General features: G+C 35.7%; 1 protein-coding gene across 1 annotated transcript in view; it reads right to left on the bottom strand.

The window, feature by feature from the left end:
• The window catches only part of LOC121417092 (Na(+)/H(+) exchange regulatory cofactor NHE-RF1-like), a 40854-nt gene extending 38430 nt beyond the window's left edge, over nucleotides 1-2424 (bottom strand). Inside the window, exon 1 of the mRNA XM_041610661.1 lies at nucleotides 1941-2424. Within this exon, the coding sequence (XP_041466595.1) occupies nucleotides 1941-2058 (118 nt within the window). The 5' untranslated portion in view covers nucleotides 2059-2424. The remainder of the gene's footprint in view (nucleotides 1-1940) is intronic.
• Between the last annotated feature and the right edge of the window lie 23740 nt (nucleotides 2425-26164).

The raw sequence follows: 26164 nt of genomic DNA, 5'->3' as shown, positions 1-26164 counted from the left end.
CGCTGAAAGGCAGCTTGAGCTATAAAGGCCGGGGTAATAATAATAACAACACACCTCGGAATAGAATATTTCTAGGTCTATAGATGGCGCTATGTATGCCTATTATTATCATCATTAAACAATGAAACCATTAAAAAAAGTAGATCTATTGTAGATCCATTACATCATAGGATCTTAGTTTACAAAAAAATCCCATCACGTTTTGGGCCAGTGATTATCCGTCATTCGTTTCAGCGCGACACTGTCATCTGTCAAGCGTTCCCATAATGTAAAAAACTTGCTGTTGGGCCAGTAACTTTTAAGAAATAGCCAGATTTACTGGTCCGGCATGACTATTGAACATATATCAAACTATTACAAAATTATACTTTCTTCTCTTTCGAAAATTATTGAAAGTGATGAAGAAATGACATAGAAGCATTTTTTGTGATCTATGAATAAATTTTGTATACCAGTAAATTAGTTTTGCATATCAGAGGTATGCGTCATGTAGCTTGGCTTGGCGAAGAACAAAAAGAAACAAGATGGTGACATAAACAACGTAGCAGGTTTTCTTGTCTTTTCATAATTTTTTTTTCCTGTTTTATTTATGAATTCTTGTTTAATAATGAAATCAAAGTCGTACAAATGTCAGAAATGAAGTTGTATCCCGTTTACATGATTTAGGGCTAGATCTTTTAGAAGTAGAAATCTTGGGGGCGAAAATTTCAGTTTTTTCACGGTACACGCACGTGAATGGGACGCAATCCCTGGCTCCATGGACAGTAAGCACACATATAGTATGATTTTTACTCTCTAGGAGCCTCCTGGATATACTCTCTCGCAAAGATAACTGTAAAAGTTGACTAGCTATTAATTAATTCCACCATGATGAATTTAGTTTAAGGACTCCCTGAATATCTGCAATACAATTACTACCCCTTGCTTCACCCCCCCCCCCCCTTCCCATCTCTCGTCTTGTCCTCCTCCAAAAGACCACTAAGGGCACAGGCAAAGTATCTCCCTTCACCTCGCTAGATCCCTTCTTCTCTCAATTAACTCTTTGCATGCTGAATTAATTTTGAGAGTCAAAATGGGCCTAAGCTTTCGATCCTAGCAGAATCTTCTTCTGTGGCAAAATGACCACAAAAAAAATGAATTAATTTTGGAGGGATAATAATGAAAATCGTTTCCATGGTATTTTCTTTCATTGAAGATTTCCATATTGCACCACTGATACTTATCATTAGATGTTATTCAAGAACTATTGCCTTTTTTTTAGCTTATCTAATCTGAAGTTAGGGGAAAAAACTAATTACTGTGCAAAATTGCAACATTAAAAATCAGCGCACAAAAATAAAGGGTTAATATGATAAAAATTCTGATCAGAGTCTGACTTGACTGTCGACACTGGCCTTGCCCTTAGTTTGCTTCTTTACTTTCATAACTTTAAACAGTCGGAAAGAGTTCCATATGCACCCCCACTAAAATAACAAAAGATTGTTGAGACTTCCAGTTCATTCACTTCAGATTTTTTTATCACTGTTGCTTACCTTGGGGTTGGGACTCGAACTCATCTCGATTTATCTGCAGTCGAGACCTTTCCCGCTATGCTAGCAAGAAGCGCTGATACCGGAAGGGGTATTTTAACAATTATCAGCCGATAGTTTGACTAGTCTTTGACTCACAGACCCTTTACTGACAAAAAAAAAACGATGTCTACGGACAATATGCATTAGATCCTGCTCGAAATTTGACGGAATAAAGCCATATTATTTTTGGTATGGACATGTTTTTCCACTTCCCCATCATAGCCAGGGCAGCTAGCTAGATATATTATTATTCTGAATCTTCTCCATGTTTTTATTTTCAATTTTAGTTGGGGGTGCATATGGAACTCTTACAAAACAGTCACTTCACTTGTCCCATAATTCATTACACAATAATCACAATATACTTACCCTCATCAACTGCACGTATATACTGCCCATGTTGTCCCTTTTCCCCGTGCAGATTGAAGCCGTACCCGTCGGCCCCGCGTACCAACGCACATAACCTCGGCTTCCCGGGCGGATCCATGGTTTCGGCTTGTTTCAGTTTCGCGTTTGACTTTGAGATCCCCTTCTTCGATCAACTTTCCGACGAAATAATCAAAATGACACCTCCTATATTCCACTTAGAGAGATTCCTGTGATATTTTTCCACACGAATTACACTTTATTTCCTCTTTCGCCAAAAAGCAAAAGCGAAAAATGAGGTGGAAATGTCGCAGACCCGCTTGGCTATCCTTCGTAACTTCTCCTTTTTAGAACAGGTGCCTCAGTCCCGAACACAGAATTGCATGTACGTTTACCGCACGCTTGCCAATCAATTATCTTTGTTATACGTAATGTGAATGGGTTCCTTGTGTGTTGTTGGATGCGATGGGTAATATACAGTCTACTGATCACATGACCTCGAAAAGCCAAACAAACTATTATGGGCGTACACGTTTTAGCATACCAACACATCGCAGAACGCGTGGACGGAGGACTTTGAATGAGTGATAATTTTGTCAGTCCAGGAACGCCCTTTTTTTCCAAGTTGAGGGCCGGGGTTAGGGTAAAAATAGAATATTCTACTATTATCAAAAGCCAACCCTCGTAAACAAAATAAGACAGAATAATCATAAAACACTCCGAGTATTAGAATTAATTTATTCATTGATCTATTTACAGTACAGCGTTTTGGGGTTTTTTTTATTCTTGGTCGTGAACAATTTGGAAGGGCAAGAGCCCAAAGCCCCCCCCCCCCATCTTTACGTCATTAAGAAATGAAGAAAATCCAATTCCTGCTTGTTTTTCTCCATTTTTTTTTTATTTAGCGTACATGCACACCCCCCCCCCGGGTCGGGCGCGGTTTTAGACTATACGGGGTGGGGGGGGGGACTTCTGGCTGCTTGAGAAATTTTCGACATTGGTTTATTCTAATACAATGAAAATGGCCTATTGTGGGTTGCCGGTTATACTGACCAAGCAGCTACCCTCCCCCCCCCCCCGTACAAAGATATTTCTAATATCGTGCGAGCGAGCGTAGCCACCGAGCTAGAAAAAAACATATGTCGATCATCTAGCCTATAACATGCTTCGGGGCCTGATGGGTGCATGTAGATATGAGGGCATTGGGAGGTATAGGGCTAGGTATCAAGAAATAGGTTTGTGTTAGGCGTTTATTCTCAAAGTTTAGACTTCGAACGTTAAAGGGTAAAATAGAACATGGCAAGAAAAAATATTACGATGGAATGTGTTGAATAGGGACAAAATGTTGGAAGTGAAACCTGCGTGTGGAGCACTTTATGAAGTTTAGTTTAAAAAAAAAACATCTGAATGCGCTTGCACACCCTGCAGGCATACCTTCCTCCTACGAAAAAAAATGAATAAAACAAAAAACAGCACGTACACAATCAAATTCTATGATCGAAATAATGGGGGAGGGGTGGGTCTAGACGTCGCCCCCGCACTGGGCCTCCGCAATCTTGTCGCCGACCCCTGTCTCTCGGGCGCGCCGTAGCCAGCGAAGCGGAAAGAGAAATGACTGCCTCCCAGTGTTCGTGTTGCCTGCCTGTCATCTGTGATGCGTTGCCATGGAGATTACAATGTGGTAATTTTGTTTGAACCAACGAGACAGCTGCTTATATCACGAGATATGATTATAGTAAGCGGAAATATACGAAGGTTACTGTGAATTTGAATCAATTATTAAATAAAAATACAAGTTATATTCTTATAGGCACTACATATGTGAAACCCTTCTGAGACACTGGAATAAGACACATGAGGATTAATTAAATCCATCGCAGCTTGAGCAATCTATCAAATTGAATTGTTAAAGATTTTTTTTTTTTAATCTTAACTGTTATAGATTCAAATCTTATAGGGGGCATAGAACCAGGGACGGGCTTCGTCCAGCTTCAGCTCACCAATTTATATTTTTCAACATGTTTTATTAAGTATTTCGTTCAAATTAATTACATAAACTGCAGATAAATACAATAAAATATAAAATTTACACACACACACCATCCCACACCCTCACACCAGGGGCCGCGGAACCGGGGGGGGGGCTGGGGGGCTTCAGCCCCCCCCCCCCCACTTTTTTCCAAAACCGTGTACAAAAACGTAAAAATGACCATATAATTGTGATTTTTGGCATGGTCAGCCCCCCCCCCCCACTTTGAAAACCGTTCCGCGGCCCCTGCACACCCCATCACACACACACTTGATGGAATAAATTTTAAAGACTAAACCATCTGATTGTGATGATCACCCCCTGCCCCTCCTAAAACTTTCGACGGCCCCTGACTTTAATAAGGCCCAATTATCAGGCAAATAATATATATAATATATAATAATTCGTGGTTCTTATACATTTATTTTAATGGATATGTTTGATATCTATCTTTTATTATCAATTTATGATAATTTTAAACAGTTGTCACTTTAAAGGGTATGGATTGAGGCCTATATTATAATCATGCAGAGACATAAAAAAATCACGATGTATTAATTCATCAGAATTTTGCGAAAAAGAACTTTTTAAATGCTATACTTCTTGTACAGATACCGAAATTTTCTTCATCAACTCATCAATAAGTACTATGACTCATCGGCTGCTAAAAGCGCTGGTCTGGATTACGCCTCTTTAGAGGGAGTCCTTTTCAAAGGCGATTTGTAACATTGTCAAAGATGACCTTGCTTATGATCTGTTAAATCTTTGTTAGGGTTGTTAAGCCGAGGTAATTGGGCAGTAGGCCTATTTTTCCATGCACTATCATTACAATTAGGTATAGAAACTTATTTGCAACAGTGAATGTGACTTCTCCGACGTTGAAGTGACCTATTGATTAGAGATTACATACGATTCGTCAAACTAAACTTCAGGAATAAGAGATAATGAGCTTGGATACGCGATTGTGATTAGGAAATTTTCAGGGGTGGGGGACGCGCAATACTCGTTACAAGCAATAGTTTAAGTGGAGGTGTGGAAACACCCCCCCCCCCACGATAATGTAGCGATTGTCATTTTTTATATTTTTTTTCCTAATGCAAATCATTTAGAAGTGGGAACTTTTTCATTGTTGATTTGAATAAATGAAAAAAAAACTAGCATAATGCTTAAAATTTCATCAAAATTGGATGTAACGACTTTTTAAAGTTTCGCGTATTTCCACAAAATATTTAAAAGGCACAACTGAGTGACATGCAAATTAGAGAATCGATGATGTACCTCACTCACTATTTTTTTTTATTCAGGGTTTTAATTATAAAATATTTCATTTTTTACAGATTTGGGACCAACTTGACTAAACCATATTAATAGCCTACGTTGTCATTCTCTGATCGTTACCATAGAAACAATCAGAGACGATTACTTCTCATCCGATTAAAACAAAATATTTCACTAGATTGGACTGAAGAACCAACAATCAAATTGCATTCTGATTGATTTCATGACACCCCCACCTCCCCTAAAAATTCATGATTTTGAAAAAAATAGTACCGTATGTGAACCTTCAGGGTCCCGTCCTATACAAAGAGTTACGATTGATCCGATCAACTTCAGCTTTATAGACCTATATGGAAATCCATCAATGTCATAATTTCTACTACAGGAAATTTGCACGATGTTTGTAAATAAAGAGATACACGCTGAATTTTCAAGAAAACAACGAATGTATGAATATTGAATATACATAATAATCTGAAAGATTGAACACACACACATTATATATGATTGCATTGCTAGCTTTCCATAGTTGTGGTTGATGGGATCGATAGCAACTCTTTGTAAGACGGGACCCACGAGTATTTCTTGTAGGATGAAATGGGGCAATCAAAACCAAAGATTGCGCCGAATGGAACAGAGCTGATAATCGAATTTTGTGCTAAAACGACACCCTATAAATGAGGTACAATAAAAAAAAGAAAAAAAAAAAGTTTACCCAATATTGGGTAAAAGGGGAACATGCATGTTTGTTGGGTAAAAGATATCAAATATTTTGTAAATTTTACTCAATGTTGCGTTGAAATTTACCCTTCAAACACGTATTTATCAAACATGCATGTCCCTTTTTACCCAATATATTGGGTAAGTTTTTACTCTCTGTTTTAGAGTGCCTTATATGAAATTGAATGGGTTTTTTTTCAGCGATGGAATGAGATGGCCTATCTCAAGAACAAAAGTGGATGAAGGGGATGGGGTGGGTCGAATGGAACGGCCTGAGAGAAGGAGGGCAATTCGGGAAAGTGGACAAAAAATACTTAAAGGGGAAGTTCACCCTGACAAAAAGTTTATTGTAAAAATAGCAGAAAAAATTATAAAAAATATTGCCAAAGGTTTGAGACAAATACAACAAGTAATTAAGAAGATATTAGAATTTCAATTATTTGATTTGTGACGTCATATGCGAGCAGTATTCCTACATAGCGAATGGTAAAAAATCAATAAAATATCATTTTCTCAGAAATTCAAAATGGTTTTCACTGTATACCTTTTGTATATCAATAGACAAATCATTTCACACCCGATAATGAATAGAAAACAAAATTAAGTCATCGGGAACCATACAAAATTTGAAATTCATGCATTTTATATTACATAACACATGGGGCAGCTGCTCGTTTATGACGTCACAAATCCAAAACTTTGAACTCTAATAACTTTCTTACTCTTTAACGGATTATCCTCAAACCTTCACCAATATTTTTTATTATTTTTTCTGCTATTTTTACAACAAAGTTTTCTTTAGGGTGAACTTCCCCTTTAAAGGGATGGTCCGGGCTGAAAGTACTTATAACTTTAAAAATACATAGAGTAGAATTCACTAAGCAAAATGCCGAAAATTTCATCAAAATCGGATAACAAATAACAAAGTTATTGATTTTTTATTAGCAATATTTTGTGAAAAAAGTCGTCATGAATATTTATTAGGTGGACGGATGATGTCACATCTCCACTTGTTCTTTTGTATTTTATTATATGAAATTAGGTTTATTCATTTTTTTCCTCCAAGAACGAGAAAAATTGGATTGACAACTGATTTAGTGCATTAGATATGTATTACTGTAACTTATTTCATTATAAGGGAGACATTATTATTCACACAAAATATGATTTTATGTAATAACACAAGAAAACAAAAAGTGGAGATGTGACATCATCAGCTCACCTAATGAATATTCATGACAACTGTTTTCACTAAATATTGCTAAACTTTAAACTTCAATAACTTTATTATTTGTTATCTGATTTTGGTGAAATATTTGGCATTTTGCTCAGTGAATTCTACTTTATGTATTAACATGTAAATATTTTCAGCCTGGACCATCCCTTTAAGTCTTATATTTCATCTCCTTTGTAAAGTTCTCAGGAATGGAAAAAATATGTAGAACTGAAAATATTGAAGTTATTCATGGTAATATGAATACGAAATCAATGCAGAACTGCTATTTGTTTTTAGCTTATCCATAAAAATAAGTCTCGAAGGCCTTGGTCTAATACAGGACATTTCCTAAGAATGAATGCCCTTTGCATAGAAGATGATGAAAAAGAGAGGGAAAACATTTGCACACACAAAAATAAAACTATACCACAAAGTATTTTTGTGCGTGTGTATTTTCATGATAGAAACATACACATGAAAAAGATAATTGGAAAATGAATGAATTATCATCAATTTTCGGTGGGCCGAACCTTATCAGACGAAGAAGAAGAAAAAAATAGATAAATAAAACAAAGCAATACTATCAAAGATGGGGGGGGGGGCAGGTTTTCAAAAATGTTTTGAAATGTATATTCTTTGCTCACAGATAGATGGCGCTATAATTATAATACAATATCGACTTCATCAAGTTTTTCCACTGAAGTTTTTCGCACCGATCTCTCCTCTCAGTATATAGGGCACACATGAGTATTACAGACCCCCATTCACTCACGTGTTATATCATAGCTCATCAAAAAATCATTAAAAATCAATCCCTCGATAGATTTTGCTTTAATTCACTGACATTAGTCACAATTAACAGTACATTAAGACTTGATATGTTAATCAGGTACTTGACCAGCTCAATCAAAAGTTAAATGGCCTGAAATAAGACTAACCATAATTTCGGCCAGTTCATCGCCACAAAAACCAGAACTGCATTGTGGGTAATAATAATTAAAATGAAATACAAAAATGCAGTCTAGCCTCCCCAAACGCCTTGATTATGAAAGAGTATGAACATAGCATTATGTCTATCGTTTTTCTTTTGATATACAAACATTTGATCTATTTTTAATGAATTATTTTAATTAATAAAGTCATGTGATCTTTACTTACGCCTGTCCGGCATGCTTTGCGCGCGGTTGAATTACTCTCATGTGCCCTATATTAGTTTTCAGTATCGGAATATAAACCTATAATCAACAGAGGGCATCCCGAATAAAAAAACAACGAAGAGGATTTATCATAACGGTAACAAATATAATTGACAAACAGCATATTAAGAAGAACGACTTGAAAAGATACGGCGGATCACTCTAGTCAGAAAAGCTGCTAAAAATAAACGATCTCCATCTGTTTCACTCAGGTAGATTTATAGTCCGGCAGCCAAACCCTGATTTGGGGGGTTAGGTTGCATTGGAATGTCATAGTTTTTTTTTGACTGATTTTGACTGGTGAGACCTTCTATTTGAAGAATCTACACGCTGGAGCTCTGTCAGCATTGAGCAATTTGAGATATACGCAAAAATCCAAAATGGCCGCCGGCAGCCATCTTGGATTTTCTGTTTACTCACTTTAGCATACCAAGATGTTTAAAAACTTGGGAGTTAAAGGTTTTAGGGGGCGGAGAATCCAAATCTGAAGTTATTTTGAGGAAAAAACCATGCATTGATGTCAAAATATACAGATAGCGGCCATTTTTCAAGATGGCCGCCATATAACATGCATTATATTGTTTATTTCCTGTATAGGATACCTAGAATTTTCAAAACATGGAATATACTGGTTAAAGGGGATGGAGAGTCCAAATCTGAGGTTTATTTGGGGATATAACCATGCTTCGATGTCGAAATATACAAATAGTGGCCATTTTCCAAGATGGCCGCCATATTACATGAATTATATTGTTTATTTCTTGTAAAGGGTAGGCCTACCTAGAATTTTCAAAACATGGAATATACTGGTTTTAGGGGATGGAGAGTCCAAATCTGAGGTTATTTTTGGGGATATAATCATGCTTCGATGTCGAAATATACAAAGAATGTCCATTTTCCAAGATGGCCGCCATATACGTACATGCATTATATTGTTTATTTCCTGCATAGGGTTCCTATAGAATTTTGAAAACATGGAATATACTGGTTTTAGGGGATGGAGAGTCCAAATCTGAGGTTTATTTGGGGATTTAACCATGCTTCGATATCAAAATATACAAGTAGCGGCCATTTTTGAAGATGGCCGCCATATACGTACATGCATTATATTGTTTATTTCCTGTATAGGGTACCTAGAATTTTCAAAACATGGAATATACTGATTTTAGGGGATGGAGAGTCCAAATCTAAGGTTTGTTTGGGGATATGACCATGCTTTGATGTCGAAACATACTTGTAAATATTCCTCATCGCCATTCTGGGCAAGGAGATTTTTTTACTTAACTGCTCCCGATGTGTAATTATGATTCAGCCACAAAATTACTAGCAGGGTCCCGACCTTTGCAGGCCCTGGTGGAAACTTGGCTCAACATTCTCCTTTTCCCACTTTATCCAATTCAGCTAAAGAAGCGCTAAGGTTCTGTCAGGAGGCCCCACTTTGCGATCTGTTGACCATCAGCCTTTTGACATTGCACCACTCTAATCCATGGCATGCCAACCTCATACTTCCTTGTCCTGGATAACACTCTGTAGGTCTCATCTTGATGCAGGTGTCACTTTAAGTTGTCTGTCTTTGCTGGCCATTCAGCAGCGGGGTCAATATCCCAGGACTTCAGATTTTCCACCGGCTGAGAGACATCATGTTAGGGGCTGTGTGGTGATTGCTTGCTCTGTCTGTGCTCATTACATAGTTCCTCAATTAACAAAGAAGTTCGAGAGGTAAAGATATCTTGCCTACATAAAGGAATCAGTTGAGTGCTAGATATGGTAAGCCGTTGTGTTCAGGCTACTGTCTGGAAAAGAGCTACAGGAGAACGATTCATGCTCTTCATAGTGCAATACAGCCTGATGGTACCAAGTAATTGACTAGATAAACAGTTTTGGCGTTTTTCATTATTGGTGTTGATAGTCCTAAGAAATAATTCAGGGCTGCAGTCGATAGGAATCAGTGTTGCTGACGTGATGATGCCATACGTGAACTGAGTAAACTAGAGCTTTCAATTGGCTCATTGCTAGTGGCCAAATTAGAGATTTTTTCAGTGGTCCCGTAAATGGAGATTAATATTGAAACATGATTTTTCTTTTTTTATTTTCTCAAATGAAGACAGTCAGTTGTTTCAAGCATTTTCTTTCAGCATACAAGTCTAATCCTGTTACGACAACAGTGTCTGTGCAATGCATATGTGATATTTAACTGTATAGTTGCAGTGATATGCAAAATAATCAAGCATTTGAAACTAAATTTATTTTACAGCAAATTTGGCAATGTGGTAATCACTTCAGGAGGATTAAAATATTGTTGTGTCAAGGTCAAGCCATTACTTCAGACAGTAGCGGACCGTGACCCGGACGAGACAAAGCATGGGGGGCACTGCATTGTCTGTGAACAATGCTGTGCCCCCCCCCAATGCTTTGTCTCGTCCGGGTCACGGTCCGCCACTGACTTCAGAAGAGGATAAACAGCCCACCCCTTCCCATATACTTTAGGTTACTCTAAGTTATCTTAAGGAGTAATTATATTATATTGCATCATCACAGTGATATATGTAAAAACCATACAACCATCAAAATAGTCATTCAAGAGATATAATTTGGAAATGATTCAGATGATTAATATGCCTCATCATACATGTAGTGATAACAACTAAGATATCCTACTTTTTGCACTTAATCTTGATATTTCAATTACTGCCTCATTCAATTGAAGTCTAAATATTGTTCATTATCCTAATCCTTCCACCTAGTCCAAAAAGAAAAAAGAAAATGACTGATAAATAAGGAATCTGCTTGTATATAATTACGGTAGGCCTACTGTAATACTTGTTCTATGGTGGCCATCTTCTTCATATATTTGTACATTTTGACATCAACGCATGGTCCTATCCTCAAAATAACCACAGATTTTTACTCTCTGGCCCCTAAAACCATTATATTCCATGTTTTGAAAATTATAGATTTGTAAGTAAACGAAATAGTGCATATTCCAAGGCGGAAATCTTGGAAAATGGCCGCTATTTATATTTTGAGAGCAAAACATGATCAAATTCCTTAAACACCATCAGGTTTGGATTTTCCATCCCCCGAAATCTTCATATTCCAAGGCTTGAAAATTGCACGTATGGTAAAGTAAGTGAACAATATAATGCATACATGTTCTATGGCAGCCATCTTGGAAAATGGCCGCTATTTGTATGTTTCGACACCAAAGCATGGTCATATCCCCAAATAAACCTCAGATTTGGACTCTCCATCCCCTAAAACCAGTATATTACATGTTTTGAAAATTCTAAGTACAGGAAATAAACAATATAATACATGTTATATGGCGGCCATCTTGGAAAATGGCCGCTATCTGTATATTTTGACATCAATGCATTGTTTTTTCCCCAAAATAACTTCAGATTTGGATTCTCCGCCCCCTAAAACCTGTAAATCCCAAGTTTCTAAACTTCTAGGTATGCTAAAGTCAGTAAACAGAAAATCCAAGATGGCTGCCGGCGGCCATTTTGGATTTTCGCGTATATCTCAAATTGCTCAATGCTGACAGAGCTCCAGCATGTAGATTCTTCAAATAGAAGGTCTCACCAGTCAAAATCAGTTAAAAAAAAAAACTATGACATTCCAATGCAACCTTACCCCCCTTGGCTGCCGGACTACTATGGTTAAATACAACAACAATGTAATGTTGGTGTGATATCAAAAGTAAGATATTTCTTACCTCAACGAACATTGGTTTCTTTATATATAATGCTCTAATTATACCACATTTAATGTATTGCAATATTGCTTGGGGACATACATACAGGACTCATGTACATAAACTACAAGTTCTTCAAAAGAAAGCTATAAGATATGTCACAAATTCAAATTATCTGGCTCCAAGTTCCCCACTTTTTTTGCAGTTGAATATGTTACCACTTAATGAAATGGTCTCGCTGAATTGTGTTATTTTCATGTATAAATACCAATCCCTGCATTGTTCTTTCTTACAAGAAACTTTTGTGGTTAATTCTAAGATTCATAATTATAACACACGTCAGAGACATCTTATTCACCAACCCTTTGCTAGAATTAATGCTACGTTGAATTCATTCAGAACAAATTGTGTTAAAGAATGGAATATGTGTCCTGCTGATATAAGAAATAGCAGTACCCTGTCTCGGTTTAGGAAATTATGTCATAAATATCTACTTATCCAGGGGCCCCTGATTACAAGCTGTGCTTCTTTGGGGTCCCAAACCTGTCATTTTCATCAGTTCTTTGTAATGTAACCATTTTATTTTGTTTGTACTTTTTGTACTTTGTACTTGTTTTTGACTGGTTTGAATAAATTCAATTCAATTCAAAAAAAAAAATAATTCACTTCCTCTCGTATTTGATTCAATGTTCCCTCAAAATCGTTCATTTCATCATCATCCTAGTCTGCTGTGCATGTGCAAATCCATCACTCGAGTTAAAGGTCTGAACGTGCAGCCTACTCATGCCTACCGCAGTATTGACGGCAAGTTTTGTATGTGCTAGGTCTTTGCGTGGAGACACACTTGTTGATCAAAGTTTCAATCAGGGTCTGTGCCCGCAGACTATCATTGTGCAGCCCTACAGAAATGTCCAACGCGAGTTTTATTTACCTCTTTTTAGAACATTGTTAGCTATAGAAAAAAAATATGTATGTATGATGGCCAAAGATTCTGAAACTCTCTGAATGAAGAGATCATTAATAACCCATCCCTCGATGAGTTCTTAAAAATATCCTTCAAAATAATTTTCTTTAATCACTCAGCTCACCATTTCCTCAATAATTATATCACTGGCGGATCCAGGGGAGGGGGGGGGGAGGTGGCTCAGCCAGCCTGTGCCCTCCCCCCCCCCCCTTTGAGAGGCACAATCAAAAATTGTAATGTAAAAATGCCGTGAAAACACAAGTGTGCCCCTCCTTCCCCTGTCTCTTTTGGAAGTGAAGACCTTTTTTTTTTGCTTGTCAAATTTTCCCCAAGAAAATATGCTCCACCCTATTGGAAGATCCTGGGTCCGCCCCTGAATCATATTATAAAATTCACCATTTGATGCATGCTTAACTTATCTTCATTTTTACAGTTTTGAAGTCCTGCTTTTATATTATCTTTATTTCTTTTCCATTTTATTTTCATTTCCGATCGCTCGTAGGTCCCCTTTTCCTTGTTTGTCATTTTTTCTCTACACACTAAGAAATAAAGGTTCAAAATTGAACCCCAAAAGGTTGATGCAAAATCAGCACCCTATGGGTTCAAAAATTGAACAACTGATTTGGGGTTCAAAAATTGAACCCTGCGGTTAGGGTACATTTTTGCACCATGTGGGTTCAAAACTGCACCCCTAGGGGTTCAATTTAAATTTAGGGTGCAGTTTTGAAACCGCAGGGTGCAAAAATGAACCCCAATCACAGGGTTCAATTTTTGAACCCCAAATCAGGGGTTGAATTTTTGAACCCATAGGGTGCTGATTTTGCATAGACCTTTCGGGGTTCAATTTTGAACCTTTATTTCTTAGTGTGTATTCTGTCACGATACTGTGTCCGTCTTTGTAGGCAATTTTACAATAATTACTTTAACGGGTCCACACTCTACAAGCATTTGCTTTTTTAGTGGATTCCTCCTTGTACTTAGATTTTTATAATGTTTATAATTTGCTTATATGTAATACTTTGTTTTAGTTATGGAAAAAATATCATATATATGTTACTCACCTCAATTCATATTGTTTGTATAAGTTTCATTTGCATTATACGACAACTTTATATTGGACTGTTGAAAATGATACAACTATAATTGAATTGAATAAAAAAAAAATACAATTAGGAAAATATTAATAACAAGTATATGAATGATTACAATTTCAAAAATAATCATAATCAAAAAACGGGTGACAAACGAACAAAAGTTTGCGATCTATCAAAAGGCAGCAAAGGGTAATTGTCATTACAAAAACATATTTCCTTTTGTAACTTGATTGGTCAGTAAGTCTGTAGTAAAGAGCGAAATCTTTCGAGGTCTACATGCACAGTCTGCAATAAAAATCCAATTAACCATACGAAAAATATCCTTGCATCATCAAACTTGGCTTTATAGGAAATGAGTTTGATTTACCTTCATGTAAAGACAAAGCCAAAAGGTGTAATAAGAGTGCGTCAATACTCTCTGATTGTTCTACCCGTGGCGGGGGGGGGGGGGTGATTTCCGGCCCGAACCCCCCCCCCCCTTAGAGTCATAGTCAATGTCGTTCATACACAAGTGAGGACTTTTTTTTGCTTGTCAAATCTTCCTTGGAAAATTCCCCCCCCCCTTTTTTTAAATCTTGGATCAGCCCCTGGTTTACACGTGTTTACCCAGTAAAAAAATATTAGTAAAAAAAAATCGATTAGTAATGATAATCATAATGATAATATTTGTGATGATAATTATAATGACAATAATGATGATGATGATAATAATAATAAAATAATAGTAATGATAATGAAAAAAAAAATAATGTCAATGATAATAGTAATAACAGTAATAATCCTAACGATAAGAAAATCATATATTTACCCAGGGTAGCCAAAGAATTTTGATTAAAAAAAATTGTAATTATAAAATATACTCTCATCGCTTTCGGGTCCATAATTATGATCGTTAATTCGATCGTTAAAAATTAAGTGAAATCACATTCTGTATCAATCCAGCAATCAATCAACCATCCATCCATCCAGCCATGGGTGTCGATCGGTATTCTTGGTTGGGGGCATGATTGACACAAATGTTCTTGTGGATAGGGATCTTTCAACATTACCCCCACTAAAATCACAAGTTAGGACATTTGGGAGTGGTTGATATGCATGGTGTTCTTGGAAATTCCTTCGTTTTCTTCTTCCAAAATAAGAAAGAATCAATCAAGTTTAGTTATTCAAGTCCATAACTATAACAAGAATAACATTTTTTTAAAATCCAATGTTCATATCCGAAGATACGCTTTAGAGAGAAATGAATGATTATTCTTTCTGAAACCATTGATTGATTTCACTTATTAAAAAATTGTAAAAATATGATCATATTATATTGAGCTCACTGAACCTCAATATTTTCATGAGAAATATCTGATGGGGTCACATGATAAAATGTTTAATATTAATTACATACAACCGCATACAACAAAAGCACCATACATATGAGCTACTGATCACCAAACGATCATCATGACTTTTTAGAAGTGAATTTCTTGCATTTGTATGGGCTCACTCTTTCATGACTATAGGCATCTCATTTCCGCATTAATAGGTAATGAGGACATCAATGCTCTCCTGCAAAATATTATTGACCAAATCTTATCGTTCAAGTCAAGGTATTTGGATAAACAAGTAGGAGTGACTTTAGTTTTGTGGACATCTTCCTTTTGGTATATTTTCTTGTTCAAAGGTTTACTGAATGCCAAACTTAATACATACATCGGTAAAGTGTGTATAACCAGGCAAATTGATTAGCCTATACTTTTTAGAAACGCAAAGATATGTTCTTATGCACTAGGATATGGGGAGGGGTAAATCTGAGAAATGTTATTTGTACTTTTTCAAGATCTACCCCTCTGGGATTTACGTCCATGGGGTTTTCCCCGTTTATTTGGCATGTTTGGACCCTGTGAAAGAACAGTACTGTCTGGTGTCCTTCCGATTTCACTATTTCTCATGTCTATTTGATGTTGTTTGTTTGTATATATCTGTTCTTCCCTGTTGTGAATTTCGGTAAATAAATAAATGCAAATACAAATCTTGCCACCCTTTTACTCCCGTTTATTTTTCCACCCTTTTGAAGTAATTGATTTATTAAAATTAATTAACTCACCACTAGTGGGATGGAAGTCCCTATCAACAAAAGTTGGTTTTCGTCGGGGTCCTTTTATGTCATGTGTTTAAAAATATCATACACATAAACATTTCATTCTTTTTCATCTTGAACCTCCACCCATCTGTTTAAAAGTCCTGGAAAGAATATTTTTATTTAATAACAATATACAGAAATTGCGATAAAAACAAACTGATTGATGGCATACTATAATCATCACTATAATCATCATGATCAAGTTTTTCATTTTTTCATCATCATTATTATATTTTTGTCTACCCTAAATTATTGGGGGATGATAATACAGGCCATCCCCCGCTTGAAATATGAGGGGATATATCCCCCACCCCCCCCCTGATCACCCATGCATCCAGCCATCAATCAATCAATCAATCAAGCAATCAATCAATCAATCAAGCAAGCAAGCAAGCAACCAACCAATCGATCAATCAATCAGTGAATCAATCAATTCTTCCATCCATCCATCCATCAATCAATCGATCGATCAATCAATCAATCAATCAGTCAGTCAATCAATCAATTAATCACTAATCAATCAATCAATAATCAATCGATCAACAACACATCGAATGTAGATTGCTCATATTAAATCAATGAACTGATGAATACACTGAATTCAATAATTTTCATTTGTTTACATTATTTCAACGAGTGTTATATATAAGAACTGTAAGAGCTATTACATTCATTTATTTAGTTATTTCCTCTTTATAGGATATTTATAGCTTGGAACGATAAAGAATGTTCCAGTGCAGCTTTGTTAGACATGAGTAATCTTTGTTATTTTTTAATAGAGACTGCAACACAAAGAAATTCCAGTAGCAGTGAAAAGAACAATAGGATTAGTTATGTTGTTGACATGCTAATTTCACTGAGGTCATTCGAGAATATTTCAGAATTTGACTGCTCCTGAAAGGAGAATATTCCTTTTGTAGACAATACTAGAAGCCTCTGGAATAGTAAATACTAGAACCTTTCATAGTAGTGAATAATTTGTATACAAGCAAGTACATCATCAGATCACATCACATCAGAGCTAAGAGTTCCACACCAGACTTTATGTCAGAGCAGACTTTATTTCTACCTGGAATATTTATCTTCTGTGGAATTATTTGCCCGCCATCAATTAACTGTTTGCAGTTACTTTGAGAGAGGAATTCTCATCGCGCTTCAACATTTACGGAATCTTCGCCAACCAACTAGGATTAAATACTGGACTATCATAAACTGGATATTATAATTTGGAATGAATTCAGAACTGTCACTTCAAGAGATGTAAGATATTTTGTTTTAATTTTGTTGATTAATCTACATGTACTTCCTGTAATAAAAAGGAAATCAAATTCAAAATTATATCATTGGTATTTGTTGCAGTATCGTTACACAAGGGGTATAGTCCAATCTAGTAAAGGGAAGGAGTTGAAGAAGAGGGAGAGAAAGAAAAAAAAGAAGATGAAGATGTTCATGATGATGATGCTGACGATGACTGGATTGTATTGATATACATGTAACAATGATATATATTTACAATTTCCAAGAACAAATCAGTAAACGTACGGAGGGATTGCCCTACTCAGCGTTGATAGCGTATCGAAGCTGTCTTATATGATGATGGTGATGAGGCCCATGGTACACTGTTAGAAAATTTGTCCTTATAATAAAAGAAGTTCCTGCAGCCAGGGGCGTAGATAGCGGGGGGGATGGGGGGATGCATCCCCCTTGAATTTTAGGTGGGGGGGATGGTGTGTACAATCATCCCCCCCCCGGTTTCTGTGGGGGGAAGAAGCAAAACTATACAGTATAAAGCAATGAATGCTAGTTAAAATCAATCAATAATAATAGCAGTAATAATCATAACGTACAGCAATGACAAACATGATCAAAATTGGACTTTTATTCAGAGTCAATCATCTTATATGCATTTACAACTTGCAAGTTTTAAGTAATAACAACTGTCTTGCGTCGTCATATACATTTAAGGATCGTTATTCAGAGTTTCACCAAGTACATTTCCTTATAATTATTATGTATTTGCAAAGGAGATAAGTTCAAAATATTTCATTACAGATTTAAGAAAGTGTCGCTTAATCACTCCCTTTCAGAGCAATTGCTTTCATAACACATTAACACTGTTCAAACGAATTAATAAGAAATTACCTATACACATACACTGACCCTTTTCCCTGCTGGTCATGTCCTCAACCCCTACTTTGCAAAGGAAAGGTGAAAATTTTCAGTCTCTAAGGAGCGAATTAGTAAATGAATGATTTTGGAATGAAAGTGCAAATTTTGGATGGCCTCAGTGATATCCGAGGGTTTTTTTTCACTCAATATTCACTCTTTCATATATTCACCCTTAAAGAGTGAACTATTTCACTAATTTTTTTCAGAGTATACTTTGCGCTTTTCAAAGAAGGTAGAATCATCCAATATATAGACATGCCTTAATTCACGAAGGCAGATTGAATCAATCCATGGATAAGATTAATTTATGGTCTAAGATCACAGAACAAGCCTTACTCGACCCTCAGCGTGTTCATTGTCGGACCTTTGACAAAAAACATACTCATCTCGCGCATTTACGCGATAAATATTTGACTAATTTCTAGACAAGATTCAATTCAACCTTGTGAATCAATGTAATGACGTGAAATTGTCCAAGCATGTCGCAAGCAAAGCGTTTGAAAACGTATTTTTTATATATATATATATATATATATATATATATATATATATATATATATATATATATATATATATATATATATATATATATATACATATATATATATAAAGTATGACCCAGCTAGGGATCACCCCCCCCCCCCAGGTCTAAGGACCTGTCTACGCCACTGCCTGCAGCAGAGTCTCGAGAACACCTGTAATCTTACCAAATTGCGTAATCTTACAGGAAATTGGTATTGGGTGTATGGAACCTTACAAATTTCCTTTAATAAAACACCCTTTTCCCCTTTTTAAACAGACCTGGGGCCCGTTGCAGAAAGAGTTGCGTTTAAACGCAAGTCAAAAAATCAAGCGCAAATAAAAAATGCGCGCTGTTGATTGGTTGAAAACAAAGTTGCGCATGATTTTTGGAGTTGCAATTGATTGCAACTCTTTCTGCAACGGGCCCCAGATCTATTAAATTGCAGAAAAATTCCTGTTTTATGAATTTACAGAATGATTCTGTGATTGCTCTTTGCAAAATAGTCTTTATTTTTTTTGTAAAATCAGGGCATTTTTTAACAGTGTAGTTAGGATAATGTTGCTGTTGCTGCTGATGCTACTGCTGCTGATGTTGATTCTGTGATGGTGGTGATGATGATGTTAATGATGAAGAACATTAATTTTCTATAGTGCCGTTTACATAATCGGATTGTGACGTTTTAGAACGTTCATGTATTAAATGTTGCTGTTGCTGCTGATGCTACTGCTGCTGATGTTGCTACTGTGATGGTGGTGATGATGATGTTAATGATGAAGAACATTACTTTTCTATAGTGCCGTTTACATAATCGGATTGTGACGTTTTAGAACGTACATGTATTAGTTAACTGGTTTATACCTCCTAATCTCCATCCATTTCCACAAAACATGTAAAATATTCTAATATTACACCAACTATTTATTTTGTAACAGGACAATGATACAACTGCTCCATTATCATTCATTACTCTGTCTGCTTGCAAAGCTGAACCAAAATATTCAAAATTCTTTTACTAATACATCATTCAATTTATTCTCTCTTTCCCACATATCTCAGGAGCTCTATCTCAAAATATCAGCCTTCACGTAGTCTTCGCTTATCATCTGATACTCTATTGCTCCAGACACCCAGAACAAAACACAAATGGGGGGACCATGCATTCTCTGTTATAGGACCAAAGCTATGGAATCAACTGCCTATCCAATTACGTCAAATTTCATCTACAGAAACATTCAAGTCCCAGCTAAAAACTTATTTAATCTCCCATTAACAGTTTAATATTGTGTTTTTCAGGAAAATTGAAATTCTATTCTTGTTTGTTTTATATTACTGTTGTGTTTTCTGTTTATTTTCCTTGAAGCGCTATGAGCACCGAAAGGTGGACCTGTGCGCTATATAAGCTAGTAGCCACCATTATTATTAATATATATTTAGGATAGAATCATTTAACAGTGACTGTTGGGGATAGACCGTGACTACACCGATGATAAATAATCAATCATGACACAGGTTGTATTGGCCCAGTATGAGACCACGCTAACAGCACATCTGTACATATCAGCACGGTTCAATCTGTAATTGAACAAAAAACAAACAAACAACCAATCAATATTGGAATACTTGAACACATCTGCATATTCATACAATGTTACAATTATAATACTTGTCTGTCTAGCTGGTCTCAATTAATAAAAATTCATATCTGAATATGAACTGATTAGTTTGACTTTGAGTATTATGTCATACATCAAGGTAACTTCTAAACTATAAACTCTGAATCCAAAAGACATTACTTGAAACATGCGATTATCTTCTTTCCTATCGTTAGCTGTAAAGTATCTAAATCGGTAAACTCAATGCTCTCAAGCATTCAAAACCAAGTCATAAATCTTTTTTTATCTCATCCAAAAAGCTTGTAAAACTTATCTTTTATTTATCTAGGTATACTGTCATAGATACCTGAAATTCCTTGAAATTACTCAACTTATTCATGTACATCACTATTCTTCATTAAGTACTTAATAAACACATATGTGGTCCTTTATATCAATATTTTCAAACACCATAATAACCAAACTGTAATCAAAAGCCCTATTACGGCTCACATGTATAAATCCAATTAGTCCAAAAGACGTAACTAATTCCGGTCACTAAATTTGCACGTGACGGCCCTATGGCTATGCAATACTAAACTGTATTACTCGTGCAACAAAACTTCTCTCGATACATTTCTTTCTCATCAATTTTTACCCTTTAACATCAACATAATTAATAAATCTTATCACCTATCATCATACAACATATTATTAAGGGAATAACTTCATAATTGTCTACTTACAACGTTGGGCTCATCAAAAACAATCAATTTATCATCATAAACTTTCGGTCATCCGACCATTTCAAAACACGGAAAATCAGTTGCATGCCTAGAAAAAACGCCCTCAAACATCCATTACGAGCCATTCTCCTGGAACCTCGTCTATGACGTCATTTCTAGTACTTTCACTCTAAGGACTTTCTAAAGAAAACTTTTTATCATTAACAGTGACCACGGAGTACTCGTCCGGAGAAATAGTGCTTCATATATTATATGTCAAATAAATTATTACCTGATTACTGTTGAGAAAAAAAAACTGCGGATACACTGCAAAAGCTCCGGTGTTGATTTAACACCAGCCCGGAATCTATATAACGTCCGCACCAGAGAAGTATTGATACAACACCAGTTTGGAATCAAACCGATGCTGTTTTAATACTAATTGGTGTTGTATAAACACCTTTCTGGTGTTAGACCAAAACGAAACTGGTGTTGTTTAACACTTTTCTGGTGTGGACATTATAGGTTCCAGGCTGGTGTTAAATCAACACCGGAGTTTTTGCAGTGTAAGTCAGGTTGATTTTAGACCCCTTACAAGCGGTCTCTTTTATGATTGCACAAGCCACTTTTCTTTTATATAGATTTGACTCTTTTTTTTCGATTTCCTCAGTTGTTGTGAATTCGATGTTTTCGTTTTAGATTTGTTCTTTGAATGAAGCAATCAAACTCCAAATCACGTCAAAGGCAAAACGCACTGTCAGCGAAAAATCCCCAATGCCCTGTATAACAAAAATTTCAGTGAAAACGACTGTTATACAAGGCAACGATCTGACATTGCAACGAAGAGAATTAAGCACCAGTCCGGGCTTGCAGGGGGGGGGGGGCTTACAGATTGATATACAAACCACATCAAATCCTTTGAGCATGAAATGTACCAGAACGAAACCAAACTCTCAAAATACATATGATGGCTTTTGAAAGACGAAAACATCGAATTCACAATAACTTGGGTCAATGAGAATATTGGGAAATATAAATATTTGTTTATATATCTGTTATTATGTTGCTGCACAGTTACTCGTCCACGCAGTTCTATCCTATCCCCTTTGAGTTTTCAAAATGAAACAAAATTGAAAGATAAATAACAAGTTTTTTTTTGGACTTTCCCTGATGTAATGGTTTGGGTTGCAAAACAATGATTTAACACAATGCGGTTCAAAATTACGTTGATCAGAAGCCAGAATTACTATTTGTATAGGCCTCGGCCTATATTGACACTACTGAATGCATTTACAGCGATAGAGAAACGGAGAGAGATGCACACGCGCATGTGCAGCGTGTGAGGGGCGCGCACACACACACACACACACACACACACTCACCCCACACACCTCACACACCTCAGATACACAGAGAAGGAGAGGGAGGGAGAGAAAAGGAAACTAGTACAAATGATAATCGTGTATAGGTGTTACCCACTATTGACTTAGGACATTATATAGGAGTTCCCATGTTCCCAGCAGCGCCTTTTGTAACTTGCACGAACCTTGCAAAAATAAGCCTCATTTCTGTCACAGAAAAGTCACAGAGGAACTCACCACATCACTCTTGAGAAAACATTTGGACTTTTGAAAGGTATGTTACTTCTAATCTTTTCATCTTTATAACCTTGTAGCATCTTCAGCTCTAACTTTAACAAGTATGATACTGTCAAAGAGCTCTTAATAGTGTTGTTTAAAGTACAAGTCCACACCATTGAACAGTTGATTTGGATAAAAAGAGGAAAATCAAGCAAGTTCAACACTGAAAATTTCATCAAAATCGGACGTACAAAAAGGAAGTTATGACATTCAAAGTTTCGCTTATTTTTTCACAAAACAGTTATATGCACATCTTTGTCGGTATGCATATGAGGAGAATGGTGGCGACGTCGTCCACTCCCTATTTCTTTTGTACTTTATTACATGAAATACGAAAGATTCTTATTTCCTCCTCATTGTCAAGTGTTACAATGATTAATTCCATCCTGAACATGTTGAATTAGCATTGTTTAATACTATATGGTTCAGTCAAGTTGGACCTTATTGTCAAATCTGAAAAAAAGAAATATCGTATAATTCAAACAATAAAAAACCTAAAGAAATAGTGAGGGATATCATCAATTGTCTCATTTGCATGTCACTGAATTGTGCATATCACTGTTTTGTGAAAAATTAGCGAAATTTTAAAATGTCACAACTTTCGTATTTTATATCCGATTTTGATGCAATTTTCAGCATTCTGCCTCGCTGTTAGAAAATTTATCCTTGAAGGTCAAGTCCACCTCAGAAAAATGTTGATTTGAATCAATAAAGAAAAATCAGACAAGCACAACGCTGAAAATTTCATTAAAATCGGATGTAAAATAAGAAAGTTATGACATTTCAAAGTTTCGCTTATTTTCAACAAAATAGTTATTTGAACGAGCCAGTGACATCCAAATGAGAGAGTCGATGATGTCACTCACTCACTATTTTGTTTTTTATTGTTTGAATTATACAATATTTCAATTTTTACGAATTTGACGATTAGGACCTCCTTGCCTGAAGCACAAAATGTTAAAATAATGGAATTCCACGTGTTCAGGGAGGAATGAAACTTCATTTCACATGACAATGACAAGAAAATAAAAATATTTCATATTTCATTTAATAAAATACAAAAGAAATAGTGAGTGAGTGATGTCATCAACTCTCTCATTTGGATGAAACTGGCTCGTTCATATAAATATTTTGTTGAAAATAAGCGAAATTTTAAAATGCCATAACTTTCTTATTTTACATCCGATTTTGATGAAATTTTCAGTGTTATGCTTGTTGAATTTTTCTCTTTTTATTCAAATCAAGTTTTTGTTGGGGTGGAAGAAGTTCCTGCTGCAAAGTCTCGAGAACACCTGTAATCTTACCGAATTGAGTAATCTTACAGGAAATTGGTATTTGGTGTATGGAATCTTACAAATTTCCTTGAATAAAACACCCCTTTCCCCTTTTTAAACAAACCTGTTCTGTTAAATTGCAGAAAATGCCTGTTTTATGAATTTACAGAATGATTCTGTTATCGCTTTCTGCAAAATCTTCTGTTTATTTTCTGTAAAATCACGGGTTTTTAACAGTGTAGTTTGATTTTCTCTATTTAAATCAACATATTTTCCGGGGTGGTCTTGACCTTTAACATTTATAGTTTTGAATAGCAATGATTTTAAATAATATCCATGTAGTGATCAACGATAATCTACCATTATGGAATATAAAACTTAAAGGGAGTACCCCAGGCTAAATATAATGTGATTTGAACAGATAAAGACATTTCAGACAAAACAGTGAAGATGTGACCCAAATCGGAAATGAATAACAACGTTATGACATTCTCAACATTTCCATTATTTCGGTGAAACAGTTCTACGTGTATGCATGTCTTCATGAATATTAAATGAGCAAACTGATGATTTCATATCCCCACTCAGTCTTGCTCTATTATTTTTTTACATGAAATTATTCAAAATTATTCCTTTAATAACTAAAAGTTGTATTGACAATTAAGTTAATGCAATTTACATCAATTGCTGCAAGTATTTCATCATAAGTGAGGCATATCACTCACACACACACACACACACACATATATCAAAAAAGTGAAATAATTATTATTGCATGAAATAAGATAAGAAAAGGAAAGTAGGGGAAGTGACATCATCAGCCCGGCTAATGAACAAAATATTTCCAAACGTTTAAATTCAATAACCTGGTTATTTGTTATCCGATGTTGATGAAGTTTTCAGCATTTTGCTCCGTGTATTTTACTCCACTTATTCGGATGTAATTTTTTTCAGCCCAGCGTACCCCTTATCTGAATTGTCAAGTACGAGTCGTACTTTTGGTAGTCCTTTAGTTTCTCTCAATTAGTCACTTTGGTGTCAACATTCTTTTTTGATTTCATAATTTTTATTGGTGTTTGTTTTTAATAATTACAAATGAATGAATTAGTCTTTGATTTTCTTGATTAAAATTAAACTCAAAGTGCAATAATTCCGCAACACTTTGCAATTGAATATTAAAAACTAAAAATGTGTCTTTGCATTAACTTGATTTTTTATTTTAATATGTGATGAACACTTAAAAAAAATCAAGTAATTCTGGCTTAATTTGATTAAATGAATTCAATTCTAAGTAGATACATTTAAACGACTTCTATGTATGTGTGTGTGAGGCTGTGTGTGTGTGTGAGTGTGTGCGTTTGTATTGTGGTGCTCGATAATTAGTGAACCCCGCCAGGAAATGAATATATCTTTTAGTCTTCAAGATCTGCAATGTTTAAGATAAAGTGTGAAGTCAGCGGATAAATATTGATTCACATTCAATAAAATATAGTTTCTCTAGACTAGAACTAGACTACAACGTTAACTCTATTGTTGTTGTCGACATTCAACACACGGCATGAAGGAGTACATTTCATGGTGGGGTTCCCTAACTTTTGAGCACAACTGTACATAAACCCCTCAAAAAAGTTTGGAAATCTGAGTTTCACCATTAATTTCTCCCGACTCCCAATTTTACACAATGCATATTTGATATCATTCAAAAGATCATTTAATTCTCTTTTAAAAGATATCATGATTGTTATGATCATGCCATCACAAAAAGGGCAAGATTAAAAAGTGTTGGATGAGGTCCGAATTGAAAAGCTGCAAAACGAGCAGAAAAAGTCATGAAGGGTCAATGAAGAACATGATTCTTTTGTCTGTGTCAATAGAGATGAAAATCCATTCAAATCAACCACTGCTTCTTGATTTGTTTTGTTTATTGTTGAGGTTTATGCCGGGTTTATGGAGTGGTGGTTCTGTGAGATAACAGGGTT

Source organism: Lytechinus variegatus, chromosome 6, assembly GCF_018143015.1.
Source record: "Lytechinus variegatus isolate NC3 chromosome 6, Lvar_3.0, whole genome shotgun sequence".
NCBI lineage: Eukaryota > Metazoa > Echinodermata > Echinoidea > Temnopleuroida > Toxopneustidae > Lytechinus > Lytechinus variegatus.
The sequence above is the reverse complement of the archived record's forward strand: the minus strand, read 5'-3'. Positions and strand labels throughout refer to the sequence as shown.